Below are 24,170 nucleotides of genomic sequence, written 5' to 3'. Positions count from 1 at the left end.
ATATTCCACTGTAACTGAAAATATTTCTGTTCTTTGTATAATTACTTTTCATGAAATATTATTCTTCCTAAACTAATTTCTCTCCTTTCCTTAGCTAAAAACCAGCCCCTTGGGGCCGGGGATTTAGCTCAGCGGTTCGGTGGCTTGCCTTGCAAGCGCAAGGACCCGAGTTCAATCCCTGATACCAAACAAACAAACAAACAAACAACAACCAGCCCCTAAGGAGGTCCTTGTAGAACATTTGTAGCTTCTGGTGTTTTGCATTTTCACACACATCAGTGACAAATCTTAAAGTTGATGAACACTTCTTAATTAGAAACAAATGCTAATAGAACTTGATAAACCTGTAGTCTAGTGATCTGGAAATTGGCCTCAGTCCTAGGGTGAATTATGATTATGATCTCATTCATCTATGACTCTGAACATGTCTATCCAGTTTTCTCCACAACTCTGTTTATTTCCTTGATTACTTTGATTTCAGGGACACACAGGAACACTCTCTGGAATTCCACCTGCCTCATGCTACTGCCTACTAAGAGTAATTTAAAACATTCACTCGCCTTCCTCTTTACTTTGCTTTGTTTTTTCCTCCTTTGCACTTATCACCTTCACACATGCTATGTAATTACTTATTTCTTCTCTTTATCTTTGTCTTTCTCTGTTAGTATGTGACTACCACAAAGGGAAGACTTTTAGTTCCATTTATTGGACTGTTTTATTTCTAAGTAGAATTGTACTTAGTAGTAGGTACTCAGTTGTTAAGAGTCATGGATGAATTAAGTCACGGTGTTGGTTTCGTCATCAATTTTTGTGTAGTTCTGGAAGAAACGTTAGCCTTATGGAAGGAGATGTTTGTTGCTGTGATCTCTGAGAATTTAATGAAACAATGGATTCTCTCCCAGAAAATGTAACATGCATTTGCCTATGGAGCCTCATAAAAATGGCCTTCTAACTCTAAACACTTGATAATTCTTTTTGTCCTTCCCAAAAGATGAATTCTTCCTTGGTTCCACACTCCACACTTTCACCTCTTAAATTTGCTCATTAAACAATTTATTGAAAAGTAAGTCACATTTTCCTGATGAGCTCAGAACTTAAAATTCCCCGTGTTTAATATTAAATGGAGTATTTTATCATACTAATGTACTTTTCAAATTTGGCTGAAGGTCACGTTCTCCCTGGGATTAGTCATTTTCATGTAGAATCCCCTGGAAACATTGCCTGTTCATTTCTGTCCACCATTGCCCACCAAACCAGTATGCTCACAGATATGCAGTTGATTTCTGTGTATTCACACACTCAACTTGTCCTTCATTTCTTTGGATTTCTTATTTTTTTAATCTTATTCAGAGTATATTTTCTTTGTGGTTTATTTATTTATTTAAGATTGCAAAGATACATGATAACAAGAATTGAAGATACTAAATAAAAATTTCAAATATACGTATATATGGCAGCAAAAAAGGATATGAAATAAACAAGAATTTATGTAACACAGACTAATCAGAATACATTAGTTTGATATGATCTTCAAACATTATGTTCTTTCTCATTACAATATTTTCGAAATAATGTAATTATAAATAAAACAAAGTTACATATTATAGTTGAGAAACTGTCCTCAAAATGTTATGATTTATAAACTCCTTGGTTTTATTAATTGATAAATATCATATACTTGTTGATTGTACCACTTACATTTTCTAACAAAATTTCCCACAGAAAAAAATATACTTATATTTGAAATCCAAAAGCAACTAAAAAATTAACATTTTTAAGATCAGACAGAATATATTTTCTTAAAGAAGTTTTCCAACAATTTCTCTGGCTGTATACCCCTACAATATCATGTTCTTTTTTGTTTTTGTTTTAGCACTTTCTTTTTGACTTGTTACTTAAAGTGGTCTTTTTATCTCTCCCTTGATACTCCTAAGTCTCAAAGTAAGGATAATATGCCCACCTTTCACTTCTTCACCTTTTCTCACATATGAAATTCATTGAAGTGAATGCTTAATGATATACTTCAGTATATTAAGCACATAAAAAACCATAAAGTATGTAATATATTAAGAAATTACAAATGTATCAAGATGTTTACAATATTTTATTTGAGATAAAAGATTCATGAATCTGAGGATGACATATATATGCACCACTTAGGGTGAACATGTTAGGTTCCATAGCTGAAATTTAGACATAAGCCCCTTGGTTTGCTGATGTGTCTTCTGGTGGTGTGCGTGTGCAGTGCTGGTCATCACATAGTTCCGTATCGGCAAAAAAGAGAACAGATGCTCCTCTTTGTTTCTTTGTGAGAAAAACCCATATCTAGGAAATTTAGAATGGGTTGCCAAGTCCAAAATGTGTCATGACTAACCTATTTTGAATGGTACATGTACCAACTACTTGCTGACTAAACTCAGAATTTTAGTCTTGTTTATTCTTTGAAGACTATTCCAAAAAAGAAAAAAAACAAAGTTATTTTGTAAATATAACATTGATGACATCGTGCTCTCATGATATAATATTCATGACACTAAATTTTAAATAAGTGAATTTTAAAATTCCTTTTTTTTTCTGAGAATGAAAAGGAAATGGCTCATGAGAGGAGATAAGTTCAGTTTTGGAGGGGAAGCAGGACACTAAATGGTGCTGTCACTTCTGAAATTAATGCTCCTACGGCCATTAAGAGACATACTACTTTATGGCAGATTATTACACCATGCTTAAGCATCACATAGTTTCTCTTACATGAGAAACCCAAATTATAAATAGAGAGCAAAATAAAAGATAAGTGGACAGATAGACCTTTCTCAAATGGGAAGGTGATCAAGAGATGGGGGGACGGGGGGGAAGAAAGGATGAACATGTGCTCTGTACGTGTACCAACTTGCACAAGAAGTGTGAACCTTATGTGCTACAAATAGCTGCTTAAAAAATGAAATACGCTACTACCCAGAAGCTTATTCAAAGAAACAATAGCGATGAACATTTGTGATGTTTTGTGAAGTAAGGCATCTCCCAGCACTAAAAGGTCAGTTACATTTGGCTTTTTTTGGATGTGACCAAGATAGAGATTATTTAATAATTAATGCTCTCAATTCATTCTTCTGGCTTCTAGGACAAGCATAATCATAAATACTGTACAAATATAAAATAGGTGGACTGAAATTTACATTTTTATTCAAGTTCGATGAATCATTGTATATGCACCTTCCTTTTTGATTCTAAAAGAGAAATCACAGTGGGCTTCCATTTTCTTTTACACACATAGGGGACGGCTGTGAAGCAAAATCATTGCTTCGAAACTGAGTACCTGTGGGAACTTTGTTGTGCTCTTTGTGAACTCTTCGTATGAGGAACAACATGCTTTTGGTAACTAGACTCAGGGAAGTGTCTTTAGGTTATAACCAGATTCTTTCAGGAACAGACAGTCACTTCCCTGGTGAGGAAAGCGCAAATTAGTTTTCTTTACTTCCTCTTTATTGTAGTGCCTTCAAAATTCCCCGTTTAGTCTGACAGTAAAAGTGAGCAACAGCAACATAAAAGCTTTATCAAAGCATTATCAGGCAAAGACTTCCTGATTTCTAAGGCACTGCCCTCCTACCTCAGATATGGAATGAAAGTGATACTGACCCTTTGTCACGCATGCTTTACATGTGTGTAGCACTTGTGTTTCAAAGCACTGAAGGTCAGTTTTTTTTTTTTTTTGATCTTTGCATTCCTATGCAAGTGTTCACTTTGGGAGAAGAGATGGAGGTCAGATTGGAAGCCATAGTCTAAGGCCAGTTAACTTTACAGCTGCTCTGCCATAGGTGCCAAGGAGGAGAGCTTTATACAGGGTACTATATATGGTGAGCACAAATGAAATGTTATCGGAAAACACAGGCATGACTGAAAGAAAGTTCAATTCTCAGTGTAAACCTAAGTTCTTTATAAGGTGTTCACATTGAAGAACAAAGCATTAATAGTTTCATCAGCTCCAAAGTACACATGGCCAATATTTCCTGCCAGAGATATGTGGAGTTATCAGGCTTGGTCCTTGGTCAAGCGAGGTCTGCAGCTCCCAGGGAACACAAGGAGTAACCTAAAATAAGCAAATGAATTAAAAACTGAGGGTGAGCTAGTATACATTCCATGTCAAAGTGGAAGAGTAGCTACTGAGCACTGCAGGAGTTTGGAGTCGGCAAGTTTAAGAAATGCCAGTGCAACTAATGGTAGCAGTGTGAGTTTTGTGGGAGCAGACATAGGGAAGACAAGGGTGCAGGAAGGGTTAAGTTCAGATGGTAGAGGAACTGGAATTCCAGGACAATAGGAGTTAAATCCCCAAACAAAATAAAACAAAACAACAACAGAAACACGTGTGTGTATGTACTGGTGAGATGTACCAGCACAAATTTTACAAAATCCAGAGATGGTGTGAGCAGAAGAGCCAGAGTTAACACATGAATACTTGTGACAATAGCACCCGCTTCCTCGCACATGATCAATAAATATAAGCCATTAATATACAGAGAATTAACAATGAATCATGGCCTTCACTCAAGTCATGATTAATTAGACAGAGGTTATTGTGGGAGAAGTGGAAAGGAAAGGAAAGAACGACTTACAAAACACATATAGGAACTGTTTTCTTTGTCCTTTTCATGCCACGGGGAGAGAGGGGCAAGGTTAACTTGCTGTGGGCCAAGGGGCACTGACCCTAGAAAGAGTTTGAAGAAGGGAGGAGGCCTGATCCACCTGGAAAGGGAGGAGTTTTGCAGAGGCCATCCTGGCAGTGGTAAAACACAGGTCAGTGCAGGTGAGCCATATAGATTTGCTCAGGGGGACCCTGTATCCTAGCCTTTCATTTCCATTCGGTAAATGACTGGATGTGGTTAGGAGTGTGTCTAGTGCTGTTAAGCCTAGCGACACTGAAGTCTGCTGAGTCACAGTAGGACAGTGGTTGGCTTTCTCGTATTGACCTGTGCAACCATGATGATCTCCTGCCCTACGAGCCTGGGCTCCCAAGCCAGTGTCCCCCCAGGTTACTTTGCCCATGGCCACTTTTGCCAAGTTGGTTTGTCCACTTTTGTTCCTTTCTGTGTTTTCAGGGAGGGTGTAGGCTTTTTCCGATATGAGTTTTAAGAACTTATTCTATTTCTCAGGGTCCGTCTGTGGGAATTGAAAGCATGTCTTTTGTTTTTTTAATAGATACAGTGAACCCTTGACTTTTGAACTCAATTTATTCCTGAGGGCTGGTTGTAACTCAGGTTGGTCAATTGAAGGCTCAGACTCCTCCACCCAGCCTTCGAAGTCTCTCTCCTGTACACAGGCAGATCTCAGAAGACACTGGCGCAGGACTTCTCAACCCCACACAGGAAAGGATACTGTAATGTTTTTTTCAGGACTCTTTACTGGTTAAATCTATATCTGAGACTATTGGGAAGCACGAGCACCTGGCATTCAGGTTGTAAGTCAAGTTTTTGGTTGTAAGTCAAAACTAAAATTCTACCAGGTTGTTCGTATGTCAGGCCAGTCCTAACTTAAAGATCAACTGTACTAGAGAAAGAAACTGTAGGTTTAACTCCTGAAAACCTTAGTCGGCAGTTGCGGAGCATGGGTTCTCTCTTTACAGAGGGTAGGGAAAATGGTTGCTATCGTGAGTGACCTCGGTGCCTTCTTTGTGAATCACTGAGGCAGTTAAAGCTCTATTAGATAAAATGACATTTTAATTGCAGTAATACATCTAAGTGGATGCTTATTTTCCTAATACTGTAACACTTGATTGATATCTATGTTACGACACAGTAGAAACTGCTGAGTTCTGTTTTCTTTCATCTTAAGGCTTTGTCTTTTTTTTTCCTTGTGAAATACAAAACCTTCAGTCAATCACAGTAACGTTTGTTTGTCTTTTTGAATTAGTAAAATGGTCTACTGCCACCTGGTGGCCTTTGTCCTAATGAAGAATGACAGGACAAAGGCTCCTTTGGGATGGGAAATGTCTGAATTTATAATTTCTTCCTGCAACGAGCTCTCTTGAGATGTACTGAGCACGAATGTGCCCAGACATCAAGCTTTTTATTGATATGATTTTTTCTTCATCTCAAAACAAGCCTGAATTGTAATTACTGTAATTCCCAGAGGAAATCAAAACATGAGGTGATAAGTAACTTTCCCAGGGATGTGCCATTGCTCTGAGCTGTTGGTCTCCTCCTCTTTCTGAGGTGCAGCCAGGCCGATCTGAACCCTGGGTTATAGGAACTCCCCTCTCTCTCCTTCTTTGTCACCCACAATCATCAGCCATGTATCCCTTTGGAGCTTGCCTTGTGTCTTTCAATTCTAACTGCCAACCTTTTTAGTCCAGGCCTTTACAACATGTGGGTTCTGGAAGTGTTTCTTTTCTTTTATTCTATTTTTATTTTTTTCCTCACTAAGTTTATTGGTACATTTAAAACAAACAATACAGTTACATTTATCATTGGGATTGTGTACCTTTATATGATATATCTTGGTTTTTATTTTTTCCCTGTACCCTTGTCCTCCCTTCACCCCCTTCACCCTTCCCTATTTACAAAGACATTGTTTCCATTTTTTCCTTTTTTTCACATTTTTTCTTTTCCCTTATTTCCTTTCCCCTCCCCTTTCCACTTCCTCTTTAGCCATTTTCTTCCTATTTCACACTATCAATTATACCATTTGAACCTTATTTACACTTTTAGTTTTTCACACCAGAGAAACTATTTGGTATTTACTCAAGTGTGTCCTGTTTATTTCACTTAAGAGTATAGCCTCAGTGTGTATCCATTTAGCTATAAATGTCTCTAGCTTCTCATTCTTTATGGCTGAGTAGTACTCCATTTTTTAGAAAAACCACATCTTCTTTATCCAGTCTCCAGTTGATGGGCATTTGGGTTGTTTCCAAGTTTTGGCTATTACAGACTGTGCCACTATAAAGATGGGAGTGCATATATCACTTGGTATGATTCTTTTACTTGTTTTGGAAAGATACCCAGCAGAGGAATAGCTGGGTCAAATAGGACTTCTAATCCTAGTTGAGATATCTTGAAATTGATTTCCACAGTGGTTGCGCAAGTCTGCACTCCCACCAACAATGAAGAAAGATTCCTTTCTCCCCACAGCCCTGCCAGCATTTTTTATTGGTTGATTTATTGATAGCAGCCATTCTTTCTGGAGGAGACTCCCTGAGCCGCACACACAATGGCAACTTTCTTTCCCTCCATTCACTGCACTTGTGCTCAATTCCATGGATTCTGGGAAACATTTTTTCTTGGTTTTCTAGAATTTTCCCTGACAAAAGTTTTTAAAGTTGACTCGATTGAAGTGCCAGTTCCAATATTTGTTTGAAGCCTCACATACATATATATATTTCATTTTTCACATTTTTACTCCCTTACTATAGTTTTAACTTCCTGACTTTATCTTTTGTTAATTTTCTTTGACATAGATTATTACTATATATTACTATTGCTAGTTATTATAATACATTGCTGCATTATTGCTGTCTTTTAATAATAAATTATTGAAATTTTAATTGTTCCCTAACAATAAAGATTACTTCAATTTTAACTGCTTTTTGTGAATTTTTTGTCACTCTTGTGTTTCATTTCTCATTTGATTAAATCATCACAAGTGATTTTTCTAGAATGTGGATATATATTTTCTTCATAACACATGAAATTATCTTTCCATTACCTAAGTGACAGGTTAATTAATAAAATATTCTTAGGTCACAGAATTTTTTCATATCCTCAGTACATATTTATATTCATTTATATCAGACAACATGAGAACAAACTAAATTTTTTTCTTTAAAGATAAATTATTTGTGTGGGCTGAGATATGCACAGTGCATGAGGTTATTACATCTACCTTAAGGTAGGAATCTCAGTGCAGAGATAGGGCAGGAAGAAGATTCCATAGGATTGGGTATAGATCATGATATAATACTATAGAGTTGTTAGATACAGCTTGGAGAGGACTTTGAAGGGAGAGGTTAAAAAATATCTTAGAAAAACATGTACCACAGAACCATTGTCATTCCTAAAATACTTTTTTTTCCTCATTAAGTTTATTGGTACATTTTAGGTATACAATACAGTTACATTTATCATTAGGATCTTGTACCCTTACATGATGTATCTTGGTTCTTATTTTTTTCTCATTTTCCAGCCCTCCCTTCACCCCCTCCACCTTGTCCTGTTTTTTTTTTCAGCTTTAATTGAGTTTATTGGTACATTTTAGGGATACAGTACAGTTACATTCATTGTTGGGATCTTGTACCTCTACATGACAAGTCTTGATTCTCATTTTTTCCCCTTAACCTCTGCACCCTGTCCTGTTTACAAAGACTTTGTTACCATGTTTTTCCTTTTCTCATATTTTTTCTTTTCCTTTCTTACCTTTTCCCTCCTCTTCCCACTTCCCCTACTCTTTTAAACCTTTTCTTCTTATTTCACATTATCAGTTATACATCTTGATACTTATTTATGCTTTTAGTTTTTCACACCAGAGAAACTATTTAGTATTTACACACGTGTGTCCTATTAATTTCACTCAAGAGTGTGTACTCAATGTGCATCCACTTAGTTATAAATGTGTCTAGTTTCTCATTCTTTATGGCTGAGTAGTACTCCATTTAAAGAAAAAACACATTTTCTTTATCCAGTCTCCGGTTGATGGGTATTTGGGCTCTTTCCAAGTTTTATCTAATACAAACTGTGCTGCTATAAACATGGGTAAGCATGTATCACTGTGGTATGATTCTTTTCAATCTTTTGGAAAGATACCCAACAGAGGAATAGCTGGGTCAAATGGGACTTCTAATCCTAGTTCTTTGAGGTATCTCCATATTGATTTCCATAGTGGTTGCACTAGTCTGCACTCCTACCAACAATGGAGAAGGGTTCCTTTCTCCCCACAGCTCCGCCAGCATTTGTTATTTGTTGATTTCTTGATAGCAGCCATTCTTTGTGGGGTGAGGTGGAATCTCAGTGTTGTTTTTATCTGCATCTCTTGAATGACCAGTGATGTGGAACATTTTTTCATATATTTATTTGATGCTTTTACTTCTTTGTCTGAGAAATATCTGTTCATTTCAGATGCCCATTTTTGAATTGGATCTTTGTATTTGGAGGTCTGATTTTTTTTTTTTAGTTCTTTATCTATTCTAGATAGTAGTCCTTTGTCTGAGGAACAGCTGGTAAAAATTCTTCCCCACATTTTAGATTGTCTCTTAGTTCTGCTTGTGATTTCTATTGCACTGCAAAAATGTTTTAATACAATAAAATCTCAAATGTTGATTCTTTGTTCAAGTTCTTGTGCTGCTGAGGATTTGTTCATAAAGTCTTCTCCTATGCCAGTGTCTTTGAGAGTTCTACCTAATTCACTTTCCAGTAAATTTAGTGTTTCTGATTTGATATTTTGATCTTTAATCTACTTGGATTTTAGTTTAGTGCATGGTGAAAGATAGGGGTCTAGTTTTAATCTTCGACAGTTGAAAACCAGTTTTTCCAACACTATTTATTAAAGAGGCTGTCTTTCCTCCAGTGAGGATGGTTGGCTTCTTTGTCAAAGATGAGGTAGCTGAGTACGTCAGGAGTTGTTTTTGCATGTTCTAGTCTATTCCATTGATCCTCTGGTCTGTTTCTTTGCCAATACCATGCTGTTTTTATCACAGTAGCTTTGTAGTATAGTTTCAAGTTGGCAGTTGTGATGACCCCTGCCATGTATCTATTGCCTAGAATGGTTTTTGCTATTCTAGGCCTCTTCTAGTTCCAAATGAATTTTTGGATTGTTTTCTCTAGTTCTGTGAAAGATACTGTTGGGATTTCAATTGGAATTACATTAAATCTATATAGCAGTTTTGGAAGTGTGACCATTTTCACTATGTTGATTCTTCCTACCTGGGAGCAAGGGATGTCTTTCCATCTTCTTATATCCTCCTCTATCTCTTTTTTCAGAGTGCTGTAATTTTCAATGTGGAAGTCTTTTGTCTCCTTCATTAAATTGATTCCTAGATATTGTTTTTGGATGTTATTGTGAAAGGAATTGTTTGCCTAATTTCTCTCTCAATGAGTCTGTTATTTGTGTACAAGAGGGCTGTTGATTTTTGAGTGTTTACTTTGTATCCAGCTACTCTACTGAATCTGTCAATTAAGTCTAGAAGTCTTTTGGCAGAGTTTTTTGGGTCTAGTATTTAGAGTATCATATCATTAGCAAATTGTGACAGTTTAACTTCTTCCTTTCCTGTCTTTATTACTTTTATTTCTTTCTCTTGTCTAATTGCTGTGGCTAATGTTTCTAGAACTATATTGATCAGGGGTGATAACAGTGGACATCCTTGTTCTTGATTTTAGTGTGAAGGTTTCATTTTTTGACCATTTTTTGATATTGGCTGTTTGTTTTTCATAGATAGCCTTTATCAGGTTGAGATAAAGATCATCTATTCCAATTTTCTGCAGGTTTTTTTTTTTATCATGAATGGTGTTGAATTTTGTTGAATGCTTTTTCTGTACCTATTGAGATGATCATATGGTTTTTGTCCTGACACTGTTAATATAGTGTATTACATTTATTGATTTATGTATGTTGAACCATCTTTACATCCCTGGGATAAATCTGACTTGGTCAGGTATATGATCTTCTCTATTCTGTTAACCAGTATCTTATTGAGGATTTTTGCATCTATGTTCATTAGGGAGATTGGCCTGTATTTCTCTTCTTTGCTTGGGTCTTTCCCTGGTTTTGGAATCAAAGTAATACTTGTTTCATTGCTCATCAGGTTTAATTGGGAGTATTATTGCAACTCTTAGCTGCACCTCTTCTTCCAGAGCCTGTGTTTCCAGGGGGCTGGAATGGAGCCTGAGTATTTCTGTTTCTAGTGATCTTCCACATGGTGCTGACCTCTTGGCCCAGGGACACTGTTTTGAGGAGTACCGATGCACATGACTCTCATGTAATGCTTTACCCCTCACATAATGTCTAGCTACTGTCTCAGTCTCTCTGTTACTGACAATAAGAACCACAGGTGAATGGGGGGTGTGTGGAAAATGGCTGTGGTGGTCAGATGGGGCCAGGAGAAGCCTCCAGAAGGTAGAACCAAAGAGAACAATGACCCTGCTAGCAGCTCAGACCTCAATTCAAATTAAGGAACAGATTCCACATGTCCAAAAGGTGGAATGAGCTATTGTATTCCCCTTGAGTCACTGTAGCATCTTGTGTGCTGAAGATTGCAGTCTATAGCGAGCGTGTCATCTTTGAGTACGAAGGATGGCATTATCTTTATACTGCCACTGGTGTTCCACTGCATCCAGAAAATAGTTCTTTATTTATATTCATTCTTCCCATCATAATGAGAGCTCAGTGAAGTAAAATTCCAGGTATTAAGTGAACTGATGCATCTAGTGAAATATTTATCATCATTTCACCATTTCTGTGGATGCAATACTGACATGCCCTGGTTTTTAAAGCACCTGCACTCACCTAATAAACACATCACATGTGAACTTGATTGTCCAAAATGCAAATACAATGTACATACATAACACTTACATACTGCAGTGTTTGTGTGAATGAAGATTAGGCAATACAATCATAGTTTTAAGAATTGAATTTGTTAGATAAACTAATTCCTGTATAAGTTTGCAAGTTTTTTTTTTTTTTTAGTACAGGGCATTGAACTTGGGTCCTTTCGCTTGCAAGGCAGACCACTGAACCACTGAGCTAAATCCCCGGCCCCTCGTTCGTTTTTTGATGAAACATTTTAATGTTAATTATAATCAGTGCACTCCGAATCAGGAAAGTGCATTGACTCCATCCACATACTTCACTCGTGATGCTTCTTTGCTGGGAACATTTGTGTAAAGAAATTTTTCCATTTCTGGAAATAGAATTAAAAGAATGCTTGCATATTTTAACAGTTAGCTTTCATGAAGCATGCATGTATTCAGAAAAATATGTACTGGTTTTTCAAAGTATTTGCTTAAACTTTATATGAATGACATTACAATTATGTATAACATTCAACTTCCTTTCATCCCTAAAAAATTTGTTTTTAACTTCTGCATAATCTATGTAATACCCATACCAAGTTTATTCTCTTTTGATGGACATTTAGGTGGTTTCCGTTTTGTGTACGAGACAGATAGAGAATGAGTACAGTACTGGTGATCAAACCCAGGGCCTCATGCATGATAAGGAGGTGCTCTACTTCTGACATAAAGTCCCAGCACTTGTTTTCAATTGTTAAGTCCAGGAATCCTTTAGTGAAAGTTCTTATCCTATGCCCTTGAGCAAATACAGCATGTAGTCTGGAAGTAAACTTGAGCAGTATATAAACATTCAACTTTACCAGATAGTGCCAAGTTGCTTTTTAAACTTGTTCTACAAAATTGTACTGCCGCTGGTATTGTACAAAGGCTTTTGGTTCACATTTTTCCAATACCTAATACTGGAAGGGTTTTACGTTTTTGCCAGCCTGAAAGTGTAAACTTGTGTTTTATTGTGATCTTATAGAATACAGTGCTTAATTACTAACACAGCTAGAAGGTGAACTTCTGTCCTTTTTATTTTTAATTTGGGCTTTCCACTTCTCTGGACTAGTTTTATCCTTTGCCAAATTTCCTGTGCTTTTGTCTTTTATTGCTTGTGCATCTCAGTATAATATAAATACTAGTCTTATTTTTTGTTACCTACTTTGGAAATATTTTCTCCATTTTGTGGCTTGTATTTTGGTGATCTTGTTGGTGCAGAAATTTTAATTGTGACATAATAAATGCTATCTGTTTTCTCCCTTAAGATCAGTATGTAATTTTCGTCTATCTTTCTTTCTCTAGCTTTCTCTCTCTTTCGCTTTCTTTCTTTTTTGTCTTAGTCCAGTGTCTTCAGAAAGTTTTAAAAATGTGTCTTTTATATTAGCCTTTATGTAAAATTATTGTGTGTGCTGCAGGTAGCATCTGTATTTTATCATGTGGATTATTATCTGTTCTTTTATTACGGATTTCTATATTTGGTTCTATATGAATTTTTCCATGTTCTGGTGTTCCCTTGACTTATTTCTGAAGTGGTAAAAGTGCGTTTCTTCTTTCCTGTGAACTCATGTTACCCCCACTTCAGAACTTTTCCCTGCCTTGTGTACATTCAATCGGACAAACAATACTCTGTGGACAACAGTTTAGACCCAGAAATTGAATGAGTATGGTAGCTATTAGTGTAGTGCGCCTGGTGTTTCCAGTTCCTTGCCTTCTGGGGAAGGAGGAATTACACACTGTACTCTCTTTGCATTTAGGAATGGCCAGGTGGCTCATCTGCTAATAAGACTACTCTGGAGTAGAAAATTTAGATGAAAGCTCTGGGACTTAGCATCATGGAAGCATAAAGATAGACCGTCCTGAGTGAGGCAGACAGAGCACAGCTCCGAATGCCTGTTAAGAGAGGCACAGATGACTGGAAAGATACCTGTAGTTTTAAGACACTAAGAGTTCTGGCTACATGACTGGAAACACCCTGATGAATACAGTTAATGTGGTGGAATTTACAGTTTGATAGTTGGGAAAATGATAAACAAATAACCCATATTTGTTAGGAGGTAATATTTAGAGTACCATGTCTCTAAGTCCTTTCACCCAATATCCCTCTAATTTTGTTATTAACATCCTCACAATCTCCAAAACCGACTTGTCAAGCAAATTTGAGGTAAATTTGGTGGCCTGCTTCTCCCCTCCTGGCTCTGTTTTCTCCTTCACATCTACATTTCAGAATGTCAGTAACTCACCCCTCTCTTAGGGTGTTTACATTGTTAAAGATGATGTCTGGAAAGATGAATGTTGTATTTAAAGTCCCTAATGATCACGCTCATCTCTGTGGTCCTGCAGTGAAGCCGGGATCTTTTGTGAAAAGCAGGGGCTCTCAGGTTTTTCTTATAAGATCACACTGTTTCCTACCACTTGATACACATTTCAGAGTGGCTCTGATAGTATGATCTATAATTCTTTGTTGGGCTGATCAGATGCATAAAGAGTTATCACAATTTCTGAGAGGGTAAAGGTAATAGGTAAAGACCAGAGGTAAAGGTAGCAGCATGGATACAATTCCTGGGTAATCTTTGCATTGTTTGATGTTTCCTTTATGTTACTAGATTCCCCCTAAACATTTCAAATCCTAGGGTGTTGTGATAGGGCTGGGCAGTGGTAGGGGAAGGAGAGGGAAGGAATTAATGCCTGGAGCAGTGCGATTTAGCTGCTCACACTCAAATATGAGGCACATGAGTACTTCAGTTGGGATATTTGCCTCCTGACCTGAAGAAGGCAGCCGGTGAGGCAGTGGGCAGTTCGATGGTGATGCAGAAATTTCAGGAGCTGGCTTATGTGGCAAGGTCTGCTGGTGGGCTTCAGCTTTGACAGAAGGAGGGCGTAAGACCTCAGGATGTGGGTCGAGAAGGGCTGTTGGGATGGGTGTTAGCCAAATTTTCTGCTTCATGATCTATTCTTATGGGTCCTGGTTTGGTTACCGACATTCTGAAAAACCACCTCAAGTGTCAAAGCGGCCATTTATTTCTGTAATAATTTCACTAAAGACTGAAAAGTTTCCGATTGTGCCATGCTTCTTGTGCCTTCAAAATGAATGCTAATTGATTAATTACAGTTTACATGTCTCTCTTTTAGGTGGTTCTTTGAAGCAATCAAAAGAGTGGATGCAGAAAATCAACTGCAATACTCAGAAAATCAGACAGGTGCCTTTCTAATCAGAGAAAGTGAAAGCCAGAAAGGAGAGTTCTCCCTCTCAGGTATGGGTGTTTTTCTGTGTGGGCTGATTGTGGATTTTCACGGGGAGTAGCTGTGACGCTGCTGTGTGAACGTGGGTGTGCTGAGTTTGCACTCTGCCTTCCTTCTATTCTTCGCAGTAGCACCAAGATTGAATCTCCTGAACTATGCAGGAGTGATATAAAAATTAGAAAATTATTATCTATGGCTAGAAGTCTCTGTAAACAGATTCAAATGCGGGCACTGCGGCTATGAAATAAAAATCACATGAATATGGATACATTGTCTCACTTTTGCATTATCTAGGCTCCTTTTAGAGAAAAGATAAGCAAGAAGCAAAAATTTCACTGTTGCCAAAATTGATCTTGCTGAAATGTATTTTTCCCTTCCTCTCCTTTCCCCTCCCCTCACCCCTTTCTTTTTCTATTTCACTCTGTGTTTGGTAAACAGAAAGTGAATTGAAATGTTGAATGAAAATACTTTTAATTTATCCCTTTCTCAACTAAAGGCCAAGTGCACGTTTATACTGCCTTAGATAAGAGAAACTTAGAAACATGAGAAATATCTTGAGTTACAGATGATTACGTGTATGTTGCTGTTCTCAAAAATCTTTTTCGGTTGTATTTTGCAGTACACTAGTCTATCTCTAACGTTTGAAACTTTCTTATTATTGCCCTATTCTAATCTCTGTATTCATGGTCCTGTTTTTTTGGAGACAGGATCTCGAGGTATAGTTCAGGCTGGCCCTGAACTCATCATGTACCCAGGCTGGCCTTGAACTCAGGGCATTGCTCCTGCGTTAGCTTTCTAAGTGCTGGCATGGTGTGTGCCACCATGCGCAGCAGTATGGGCCCATTACCATGTTACCACCCTCCTTAAATGATTGCTGTGTTTCTCTAAGTGGATGTAACCCTCATGGGGGAGAGACTCGGCTCCTTTCTCCTCTTGTTAGGCAACAAGTGTTTACCATCCACAGTGTTCACAGGTCTTGCGTCTTCCAGGCTCAGAGTGAGAGCTGCCTGCCCGGTGCCACACTGAGGAAGGGTCTGAGCCCCACTGCTGGGGACCCTGAAATCTCACCAGTAGTGTTACATGGCACCTGTGCCTCCCACACAGGTGGTGGTTTCAGTGAGCCCAGTGTCACAGCGGACAGGTGGTGGAGGGAGTGATGGACCTGCTCCTGAGGCAGATTGTGCTGGGCCTGCACTTCCTTCAGCCCCTGCTATCCCAGCACTGACTCAATATGGCAACACAGCGTTACAGGGATTCAGCTTGACACCCACTTAGCTCTATCGATAAGAAAAAAATGCTGTTCTGAGGATCATTTTTTGTTTTGGTTTTATGATTTCTGGAGATGGAGTTTTGCTATGTAGTGCAGACTGGCCTTGGACTCCCTGTGTCACCCAGGCTGCACTTCAACTTGCAATCCTGTGCCTCAGCCTCCCAAGTGCTGGTATTAATGTGCCTGTATGTGATATGTTCCTGGCCCTTAACTGGTGCTCATAACCAGAGTGGTAATTGAAATACTGCATGATGGCCATTAGCCACCCTGAATGGATCATCTACCAGGTTAGGGTGTCACACTAGTGCACAGCTATGTAAATTTAGGTGGCATTAGTGAATATTTCATTAAATAATTTTTATTAGAAGTAAAAGAATTTACAGGTAGAGGAAGAATAGCCTAGATTATCAGTCCCCGAAGATACTTTAAAAATATTTAAGTGCCTTTCTTTTCAGCCTTTTTTTTGTACTTGACCTGTATTTATGAACACACACATGCATATAGACTTACACCCCCACACAAGGAAGCACGATTGAGATCATCCTGCAAGTAATGAAATATATCTATATATATATGGATACATGTTTATAACACAAGTGTGCTGGTACGTATATAAACGGCACTGTGTGTACGTGTATAATACAGATCTAGGTTCCTTTAAAAATTTTTCCACCTTGTGGTATCCTAGGAACTTTTTTTGGGAAACAGAATCTTGCAAAGTTGCTAAATTCCCTGGCCTAGGCTCCAACTGGTGATCCTTCTTCCTCAGCCTTTCAAAGTACACCACCATGCCTGGCTTCCTGGGAACATTTCTGCATTCCTTTTAATATTTTCCTATACCGTTATTTTTAGAAGTGATACAGCTTTCCATTGTATTGATTTTAATTTCATTTGACTCATTTCATACTTTGCACATTTTTGTTATTTCAGTTATTGTCCTGTTATAAAATATGATGCAGTGGAATCCTTGTAGATTTCCGGGGTAATATATTCAGAGGTAGAAAATTAAGTCTTTTTGAAATTTCTGTGCTAGAAGGGAGTTCTTTCTTTAAATGAGCCTATAGTTTTTTATTTGCTTCTGCCAGTATTTATATATCAAGTTAGGTGGTAGTTATTTAGCCAAAAGCTAGATTACATGTTTTAGGTCAACATTAAAAATACAGAAGAATAATATTTCCATGAAGAAAACAAAAAAGTACAATTACCTGACCCATACTTTTTGATAATGCTCAGGGTACAATGACTGTTTAGGTCACGAAAAATATTTTGCAGTAAAACGGCTTTACTGGCTTAGAATAAAATTACAAGGGTATTGGGTGTTATGTGCTGTGAACGTGCTAGAGCTTCCTTGTGGATTTAGGGACTTTGTAGGTGTTGCTTAGAGGCCAGCGGATCATTACAGATTCTCTTTCAGTGAAGTCAAACAATTTAAGAGTCTTTCAGACAAATTATCAGATTGTGGTGTATTTCTTGGGGGATAAAGTAAATGCATCCTGTTATGCCCCACTGAAGGGAAATTTCTTTTATTAATCCCAGAGAAGGCACTACAGGAAAAAATGGCAAGGAAAAGGTCTGCAAAGTATCTACATTAAACAAACAAACACGTCTGATTGCTGACTGCTGCTTATCACCAAGGGTCTGCAGATGTACCCCTCATGGATTTATTTCTTAGTGAAGTTGTCTCCTTAATCAGTCAGAATTGATGGTCTTCAATTTTGCTGACTGCTGTGCTGCTAAAGGAAGGCAAATGATATCCTTTTTCTATCTCTGTCTTTCCCACGAGTTTTCCTTTGCAGCATTGTCTTTAGTCCTTGGGCAGCAATGGCTTGTCTGTGACAAAGCATGATTTATTGATGCTGGGGCTCCTCCTCACAGAAACAGCAGCCCGGGGCTAGGGTGGGTGCTAATTGGGTCCTGTGATCTTACCATGGCTGTCTGCTCTTGTGAGGTCTGAGTAGATCAGAAAAAAAGCTAGGGCCTGACATCTCTCATAATGGCGGGACACTAACTAGCTGTAAATTACAGTGGTGCTTTGGATATTACATATTATATGTTGTAGCCAGAGAATCTGTCTTCATTAGTTGCATGACAGGTAGTTTTAGTGGCCCGATTATTATTTGTCATTGGTAGGGAATTGTTTTTCTGATGAAAATTATAGAAGTCTGACTGCATGTCAACTGGTTTGGCTATTTCTCAACACCAGTTACTTAAAAGGAAATTATCGTCATTGCTATTAATATTGATTTGATGTTTGGTGTCCTATAAAGTAGTTATATTATTGTTTAAAGAAGAGATAAAATTGAGCTGCATGTGAGATTTTCAGAAAAGGTTCTGTATGTATGGTATAATTTTACTTTAGGGGACTCTATGTCTAAAAACCTTTGAAGCAGTAGTGAGACTTTCAGATTTCTTCACATTGAAACTCTTTTAGAACAAATAATAATTGCAGATAGCTGAAAAACTGTCTTGAAGTCACAAAGCAAAAAAAGCTATCAGCAGCGAACGATACTATTCATTTATACATTTGTTTATTTAATTGACAAACATTCACATGCCACACCTCTGCTTGTTGAGGTCCAGCAACGGCATGGTCCCTTCAGTCGAGGAGGGCTGAAAAATACTGTTGTCTTGTGAGGGAAGTGGCAGGAGCCAAATCTCCCAGGGAGAGGTGAGGAAGACTTCCTGGAGGAGCGAGTGCTTGTGCTCGGTTACCTGGGATCCAACTCGGGACCTTGAGCTTTCGAGGCAGACCGCGGAACCAGCGAGCTAAATCCCTGTCCCCCCAGTGCTTGGCTTCTGTATCAATTTATGCGCCAAGGTGACAGTGCCGGTGATTGTTTCTGGCAAAGATGAGTGCTCAGAGTTGTGAGCACATCTGTGCTTTGTGGCGTGTTGGGAAGGGCTGAGAATAGCAATGTGCGTGTGTGCGTGTAGAAGGGGAGAAACGGAAAAGGAGTGCGGAAAGCCGGAGCTAGAATGTTAGAGGCTTTGTCTGACGTGCTGTGGAGTTTGGGCTTGTTCTTAAGGGGAAGGTTTAGGAGGAGGTGGTTGATCTGACTTGTTGTTTCTGATGGATGCATGGGTGAGACGTTTACAGGCAGCAAACTGGGAAAAGAGAGAGGAGCAAACACAGTGGCATCCCTTGCTGCTGTCCTAAATCACAGGTGAAGGAGAGGCCATCTGCATTCTGCAGAGAAGGCCGAAAGGACCCACACTTGTGGGCTGCAGACTAAGTCTCTGCTCTGGCACCTGGCATGCTCCAAGTGATAGAATCTGCACTGGTTGCTTTCTCATGGATGGGACAAATACCTGAGACCCATGATTTAAAAGGTGAGAGGTTGATTTTGGCTCATGGTTTCTGGTGGGTTCAGTTGATAGTTGGGGAATAGCTCCCAGGCAGGAATGGCATGGTGAAAGGGCATGGCAGAGGAAGCTATTCAGTCCTGAGATGGCAAGGTGGGGAGCCAGGGACAAGAATACCCTCTTCTGGCCCATCTTCTAGTGACTGTCTCTCCTGACCAGGCACAGTCACATCTGAATATGAGACTTTGGGGGACGTTTTAGATCCAACAAGTAACAGAGGTCCCTCTGTCACTCTTAGTGGGCCAAGTGTGGGAGTCTCCTTAAGATTAGTGAAGAAAAGACTGCTAAGGGGTTAAGCAGTCTGGTTTTAGCATCAACTATTAGCAGAGTTGTTTGGAAGGCCCAGAACCCATGGGCCTCAGGTGTGTGGGGAATTGCAGCTTTTTTTGCTCAAGAGACAACTGTGTGTCCGGTAGGAAGCTGAATTTAGGTGCAGCTTTTGTTCCTGCGGTGGGAGCGATTGTGGGTCTGGGCCAAGAGGTCCTTTGAGTATGATCCTGACATAGCTCCCAGGTCCTTTCCTCCGCTGTTCTGCTTCTCTTCACAGATGCAGGCCTGAACCAGGGCATAGCAATGAGGAATGGAGAGAATGCAGAGGACAGAATCAACAGAATTGGGTGATAAGCAGTGCGGGAAGTCAGGGAGAATGAAGTGTGGTTGCCAGGTGTCTAACATGAGTGAGGGGGCTGTGGCAGCTTTGGCCAGATGAAGTCTGCAGGGAGACTTGCTCTTCAGGAAGAGAGGGAGAATGTCGGACGTGTCTGAGGTGCTGTGGGCAGATGCACTTCCTGGAAGCCATCATCTCTCCTGTGAGTTCTTTCTTCTTTGTTTAAACATTTGCATTTACCTGAGCAGAGAATGGGCAGCCCTTAAAAAGGGAAGAAGTTCAGCATTTCCTGCCGGTTTTGTGCAGAGCATTTTCTTTGATGAAAATTCATCTGAGTATGTCGGTCCCTCGGGGTATGCAGCCTTTTTTAGTTTTTATGAGTGCACATTTGCAGTGCATGATAATTACACTACTTGTGGGGAGCTGGAGCCTATAAACAACACATTTCATTCTTTATTTCATCCCTTTCCTTCCCCTCTCACCCTCCCTGCTCCATCTCTTGATCCCTTGTCCATTTGAACAAAATCTTGTTTCCCCATTTCTGTTATGTATCTTTTATTTTGCTCTTCAGTTATATTTTGGGTTAAGAGAAATCATGTGATATTTAAGCTGTGTTTCTGATTCATTTCACATAATAGTATGGTCTCAAAGTGATCCATTTTCCCACAAATGTTTGAAATTCATCCCTCCTTGAAGCAGAGTAGTACTCTGTTATGTGTAAACTCCACATTTTCTTTATCCATTCATCTGTTGCTGGACATATCGACCACTTCCAATAGCTATTAGGAGTTGTGCTGCTATAAATATGGCTATGCATGAATCACTGTAGTGTGATGTCTTTAACTCTTTTGGGAACATATCTAAAAGAAGAGTAGCTGGGTCAAATGGAATTTCTAGTTTCACTTTGTTGAGGAATCTCTATAAGATGTCCACAGTGGTTGTACTAGTTTGCTTCTCCCTGAACAGTGTAGAGGGGCTCCTTTTCCCCCACAGCCTTGCCAGCATTTGTTATTTGATTCCTTGATAATTGCCATTCTCATTATTGTTGCTGTGAAATCTTTTCTTGAGAATGTGATGTGCCTCTGTAGTAACATAATGTAATCTTAAATTTTTTATATATTTTTGGTGCCAGGGTTCAACTTTAGGACCTTGTGCCTGCAAGACAGGCATGGTACTACTTGCTGAGCTAAATCCCAGGCCCCGAAATTTAATTTTAAAAGAAATGAAGTAGAAACTTTAGAACCAAATAAATGTTTTACCCTTGAAAGTAATTAATTACTGTTTCTCAAAGTATTGCTCAAATAGAGCTATGTTTAAGTGAAGAACGCCACTTGACCTGATAGTCACGGAATAGCCCTTAGCTGCATAATTGTGTGTTCATTTAGGGGAACATTACCACTTGGAAGTGGCTAGAATGGTCAGAAACAGCTTCCTGAATTATATATATGATTAACCTGAACGGTGCTGTAGACTTATAGAATAATTTTGGAAATATTTTTGCATGTCTTTTAAGTTAATTCTGAAGACAGTTCAGAAAGTAACAGCATATCTTGCCTAGCCACAAATCACAGCTTCCTAAGGAAAAGTGTGTGTCCTTTCACATTGAGCTAGTGTGCATTGCATCCTTTAGGCTGAGATTACAAAGATTCACTTATTCATGAGCAACTCCCTCACTTTGGGTAACACTTGCTTTTAAAACTATAGTTTTTAAACTTCTTATTTGGAACAAGCATGGTTTGGCTTCTAGTTCTTGCTTGTTTTGTATTTGTAATTTCTAGCAGTTTTGTAAAGACAGCAGTCGCTCAAACACTCACCTCCTTACGCTGTACCTTACGAAGAGCAAAGATGAGAGAAGCCTCTCTTCTTAAGAAGGAGGACTTCTTAATCCTCCAGAATCTGTGTCGTGAAAGATTGCAAAGAATCCTCCTGTCTGTTGTGTCTCAGCTTTACTCTAGAGAGACCGCTTCACCCCCTGACAGGCCAGTTGTTTCCAGGTGATGAGATCTTTAGAGAAGAGACAAACTGCACGGAGTTCAGACCCAGATTCGCTTTGCACAAACCTCTCTGCTCCCAGACTTCCAGGTCTGCTGACTCATTTGAATTGGTCTGGCCTGGTGGCAAAGGCTCTGTGGCTCGTTAATAGTCCCCTGAACAACCACTCCCTCATTCTTCATTTGAAATTAACGTGAACTTTGTGGCCTCTGGAGCTTGTCAGTAATTCTGTTACTATTAATTAACCATGAATGAAAATACACTTGTATATCCCAACTAGGGGTGAGGATGTAATGACAGGAAAAAATGTGCTTCTTGTGTATATTAGGGAATGAAACTTCTGTGGACTCTAGAAGCATTCTGATACTGCTCAAAGATGTTTTGCTTTTTAAAAAGTGCACAGGATGCAGAAAGGAAACTTTATGTTACTGCAGTATCTCATATAGAATGTATTAAATTTTAAACATGTTGGTGCTGTCTTAGAAAATGCCTTTTAATTAAAGTCATAATTTAGTTGTGTTCAGCTAAATTGCAAGTATCATTTACTATAAAAACATGTGACTTTTTTCTTGGCTTATGGTATACACTGTCTTTTCTCAACATTACTACTGCTAAATTGTATTTCAAATGTTTTAAATACTCTATTAAGTTAAATTAACATTTTTATCATGTAGTACATATCTACATTTGTTTCTGTGTACACATGCCAGATGCACAAGAAAGTAAGTTTTTCTCCAGAGTACTGGCTTATGGAGAGATCTTTTATTGAAAATCCATGGCTAGCATTTTTAGAAGCCCCAACTTTCTTTACAGGGTTCATATCTTCTTCCTTTTTTTAATTCCTTCTTTTGCTCATCTGTAAATCCCTCATAGTGTCTCATGGGAGTCTTCTTGTTTTGCTTCCCTGTTTTTCTTATTTAAAACATTTTTATATTATTATTTTGAGCTATTTGAAGTGAAACATAATAAAGAAATGATGTGTATTATTTTCTTTTGAGTGTAATTATATAAATCAATTTCAGTATGGATTGAATATGTAGACACTTGGTAAGTCACATAGCAGTCAGAAATTGTTATCTTGTGGTAATTTATGGTATCTTCTACTCCCTTATTTTTTCACTTTATTAGGGGCCACTTTAAATTTACCTTCTGTCTCCTGGGTTTACAGAGTAAGACAGTGGTTAACTAAGCATCTCTGAAGGCAGTGTCCTATTACTTTGCATGCCATTTTCCAAAAACAAACATAAGAGATGCAGAATCAGTAGCTTTGCAAACCAAGCCTTTCTGTCCATCTAAGTGCTTTCTTTGAATCTGGATGGTATTTTCCCAGCTTCTAGGGGACTGATTATGAATGAGCTGCCTTGGACTTAGCATCAGAACAGGGCCATCCAAGAGAAGGTGGGAGGATACTCAGCCCTGTGCTTAGTGAGTGTCTTGATTTAGAGATAAGACAGGCTGTGACCAGGAAATCAGGCAGCCTTTGCCCTCCTGTGTGGACTGACTTAATGATCCAGGCCTTCCTTAGTGTCGTGTGTAGCCTGCTCCTTTCCTACATCCATGTTAGACAGCAGCTGCCACCCATAAAACAGGGTAAGGGCAACGATAATGTGCTACAGGTGGACACGTGAAGCTGACCTTTACCAAAAGAGGAAATAAGTGTTCCTGTGATAGTTTTCACGCTTTAACATTAACGTCGTAATCAAACATTAGCCACATAACATTACTGTCTTAGTCAGTGTGAGGTGGTTTTAAACAGCCAATATTTATTTCTCACAGTTCATGAGGCTGGGAAGTCCAAGATCAAAGTGCTGGCAGATTGTTGTCTTCTTCTTGGCTTTCAGACAGCTGCTTTCCTACAGCATCTCCACACGTCAGAGATAGATGGCTCTGATCTCTCCCTTTTTGTATAAAGTAATTAATCCTATCATATGATCACATATAGTCCTTGTGATCCTCTCTAAAATGAATTTTCTCCCAAATGCCCCACTTCCAAATGTCATTATATTAAATGTTAAATATATAAATATGTATTAAATAAAGATAAATATAGATGACATATTAAATACATAATATTTTGGAGGAGGAATGCACAAAACTTTAGAACATACCAATGACAGAATATAAAATCTTTTATGACCAGCAGGCATAGCAGAAGAATGGAAGGAGA

General features: G+C 38.6%; 1 protein-coding gene across 1 annotated transcript in view; it reads left to right on the top strand.

Moving 5' to 3' along the window:
• Positions 1–24,170, top strand: part of Frk (fyn related Src family tyrosine kinase) — a 113,425-nt gene that overhangs the window by 45,809 nt on the left and 43,446 nt on the right. The window contains exon 2 of the mRNA XM_010614049.1: positions 14,661–14,782. Coding sequence (XP_010612351.1) covers positions 14,661–14,782 — 122 coding nt within the window. The remainder of the gene's footprint in view (positions 1–14,660; positions 14,783–24,170) is intronic.

Source organism: Fukomys damarensis, unplaced genomic scaffold (assembly GCF_012274545.1).
Source record: "Fukomys damarensis isolate Sample0158 unplaced genomic scaffold, DMR_v1.0_HiC HiC_scaffold_14, whole genome shotgun sequence".
In the NCBI taxonomy this organism is placed as follows: Eukaryota; Metazoa; Chordata; class Mammalia; order Rodentia; family Bathyergidae; genus Fukomys; species Fukomys damarensis.
Note: the sequence above shows the minus strand (reverse complement) of the source record. Positions and strands in the feature narration are given on the sequence as shown.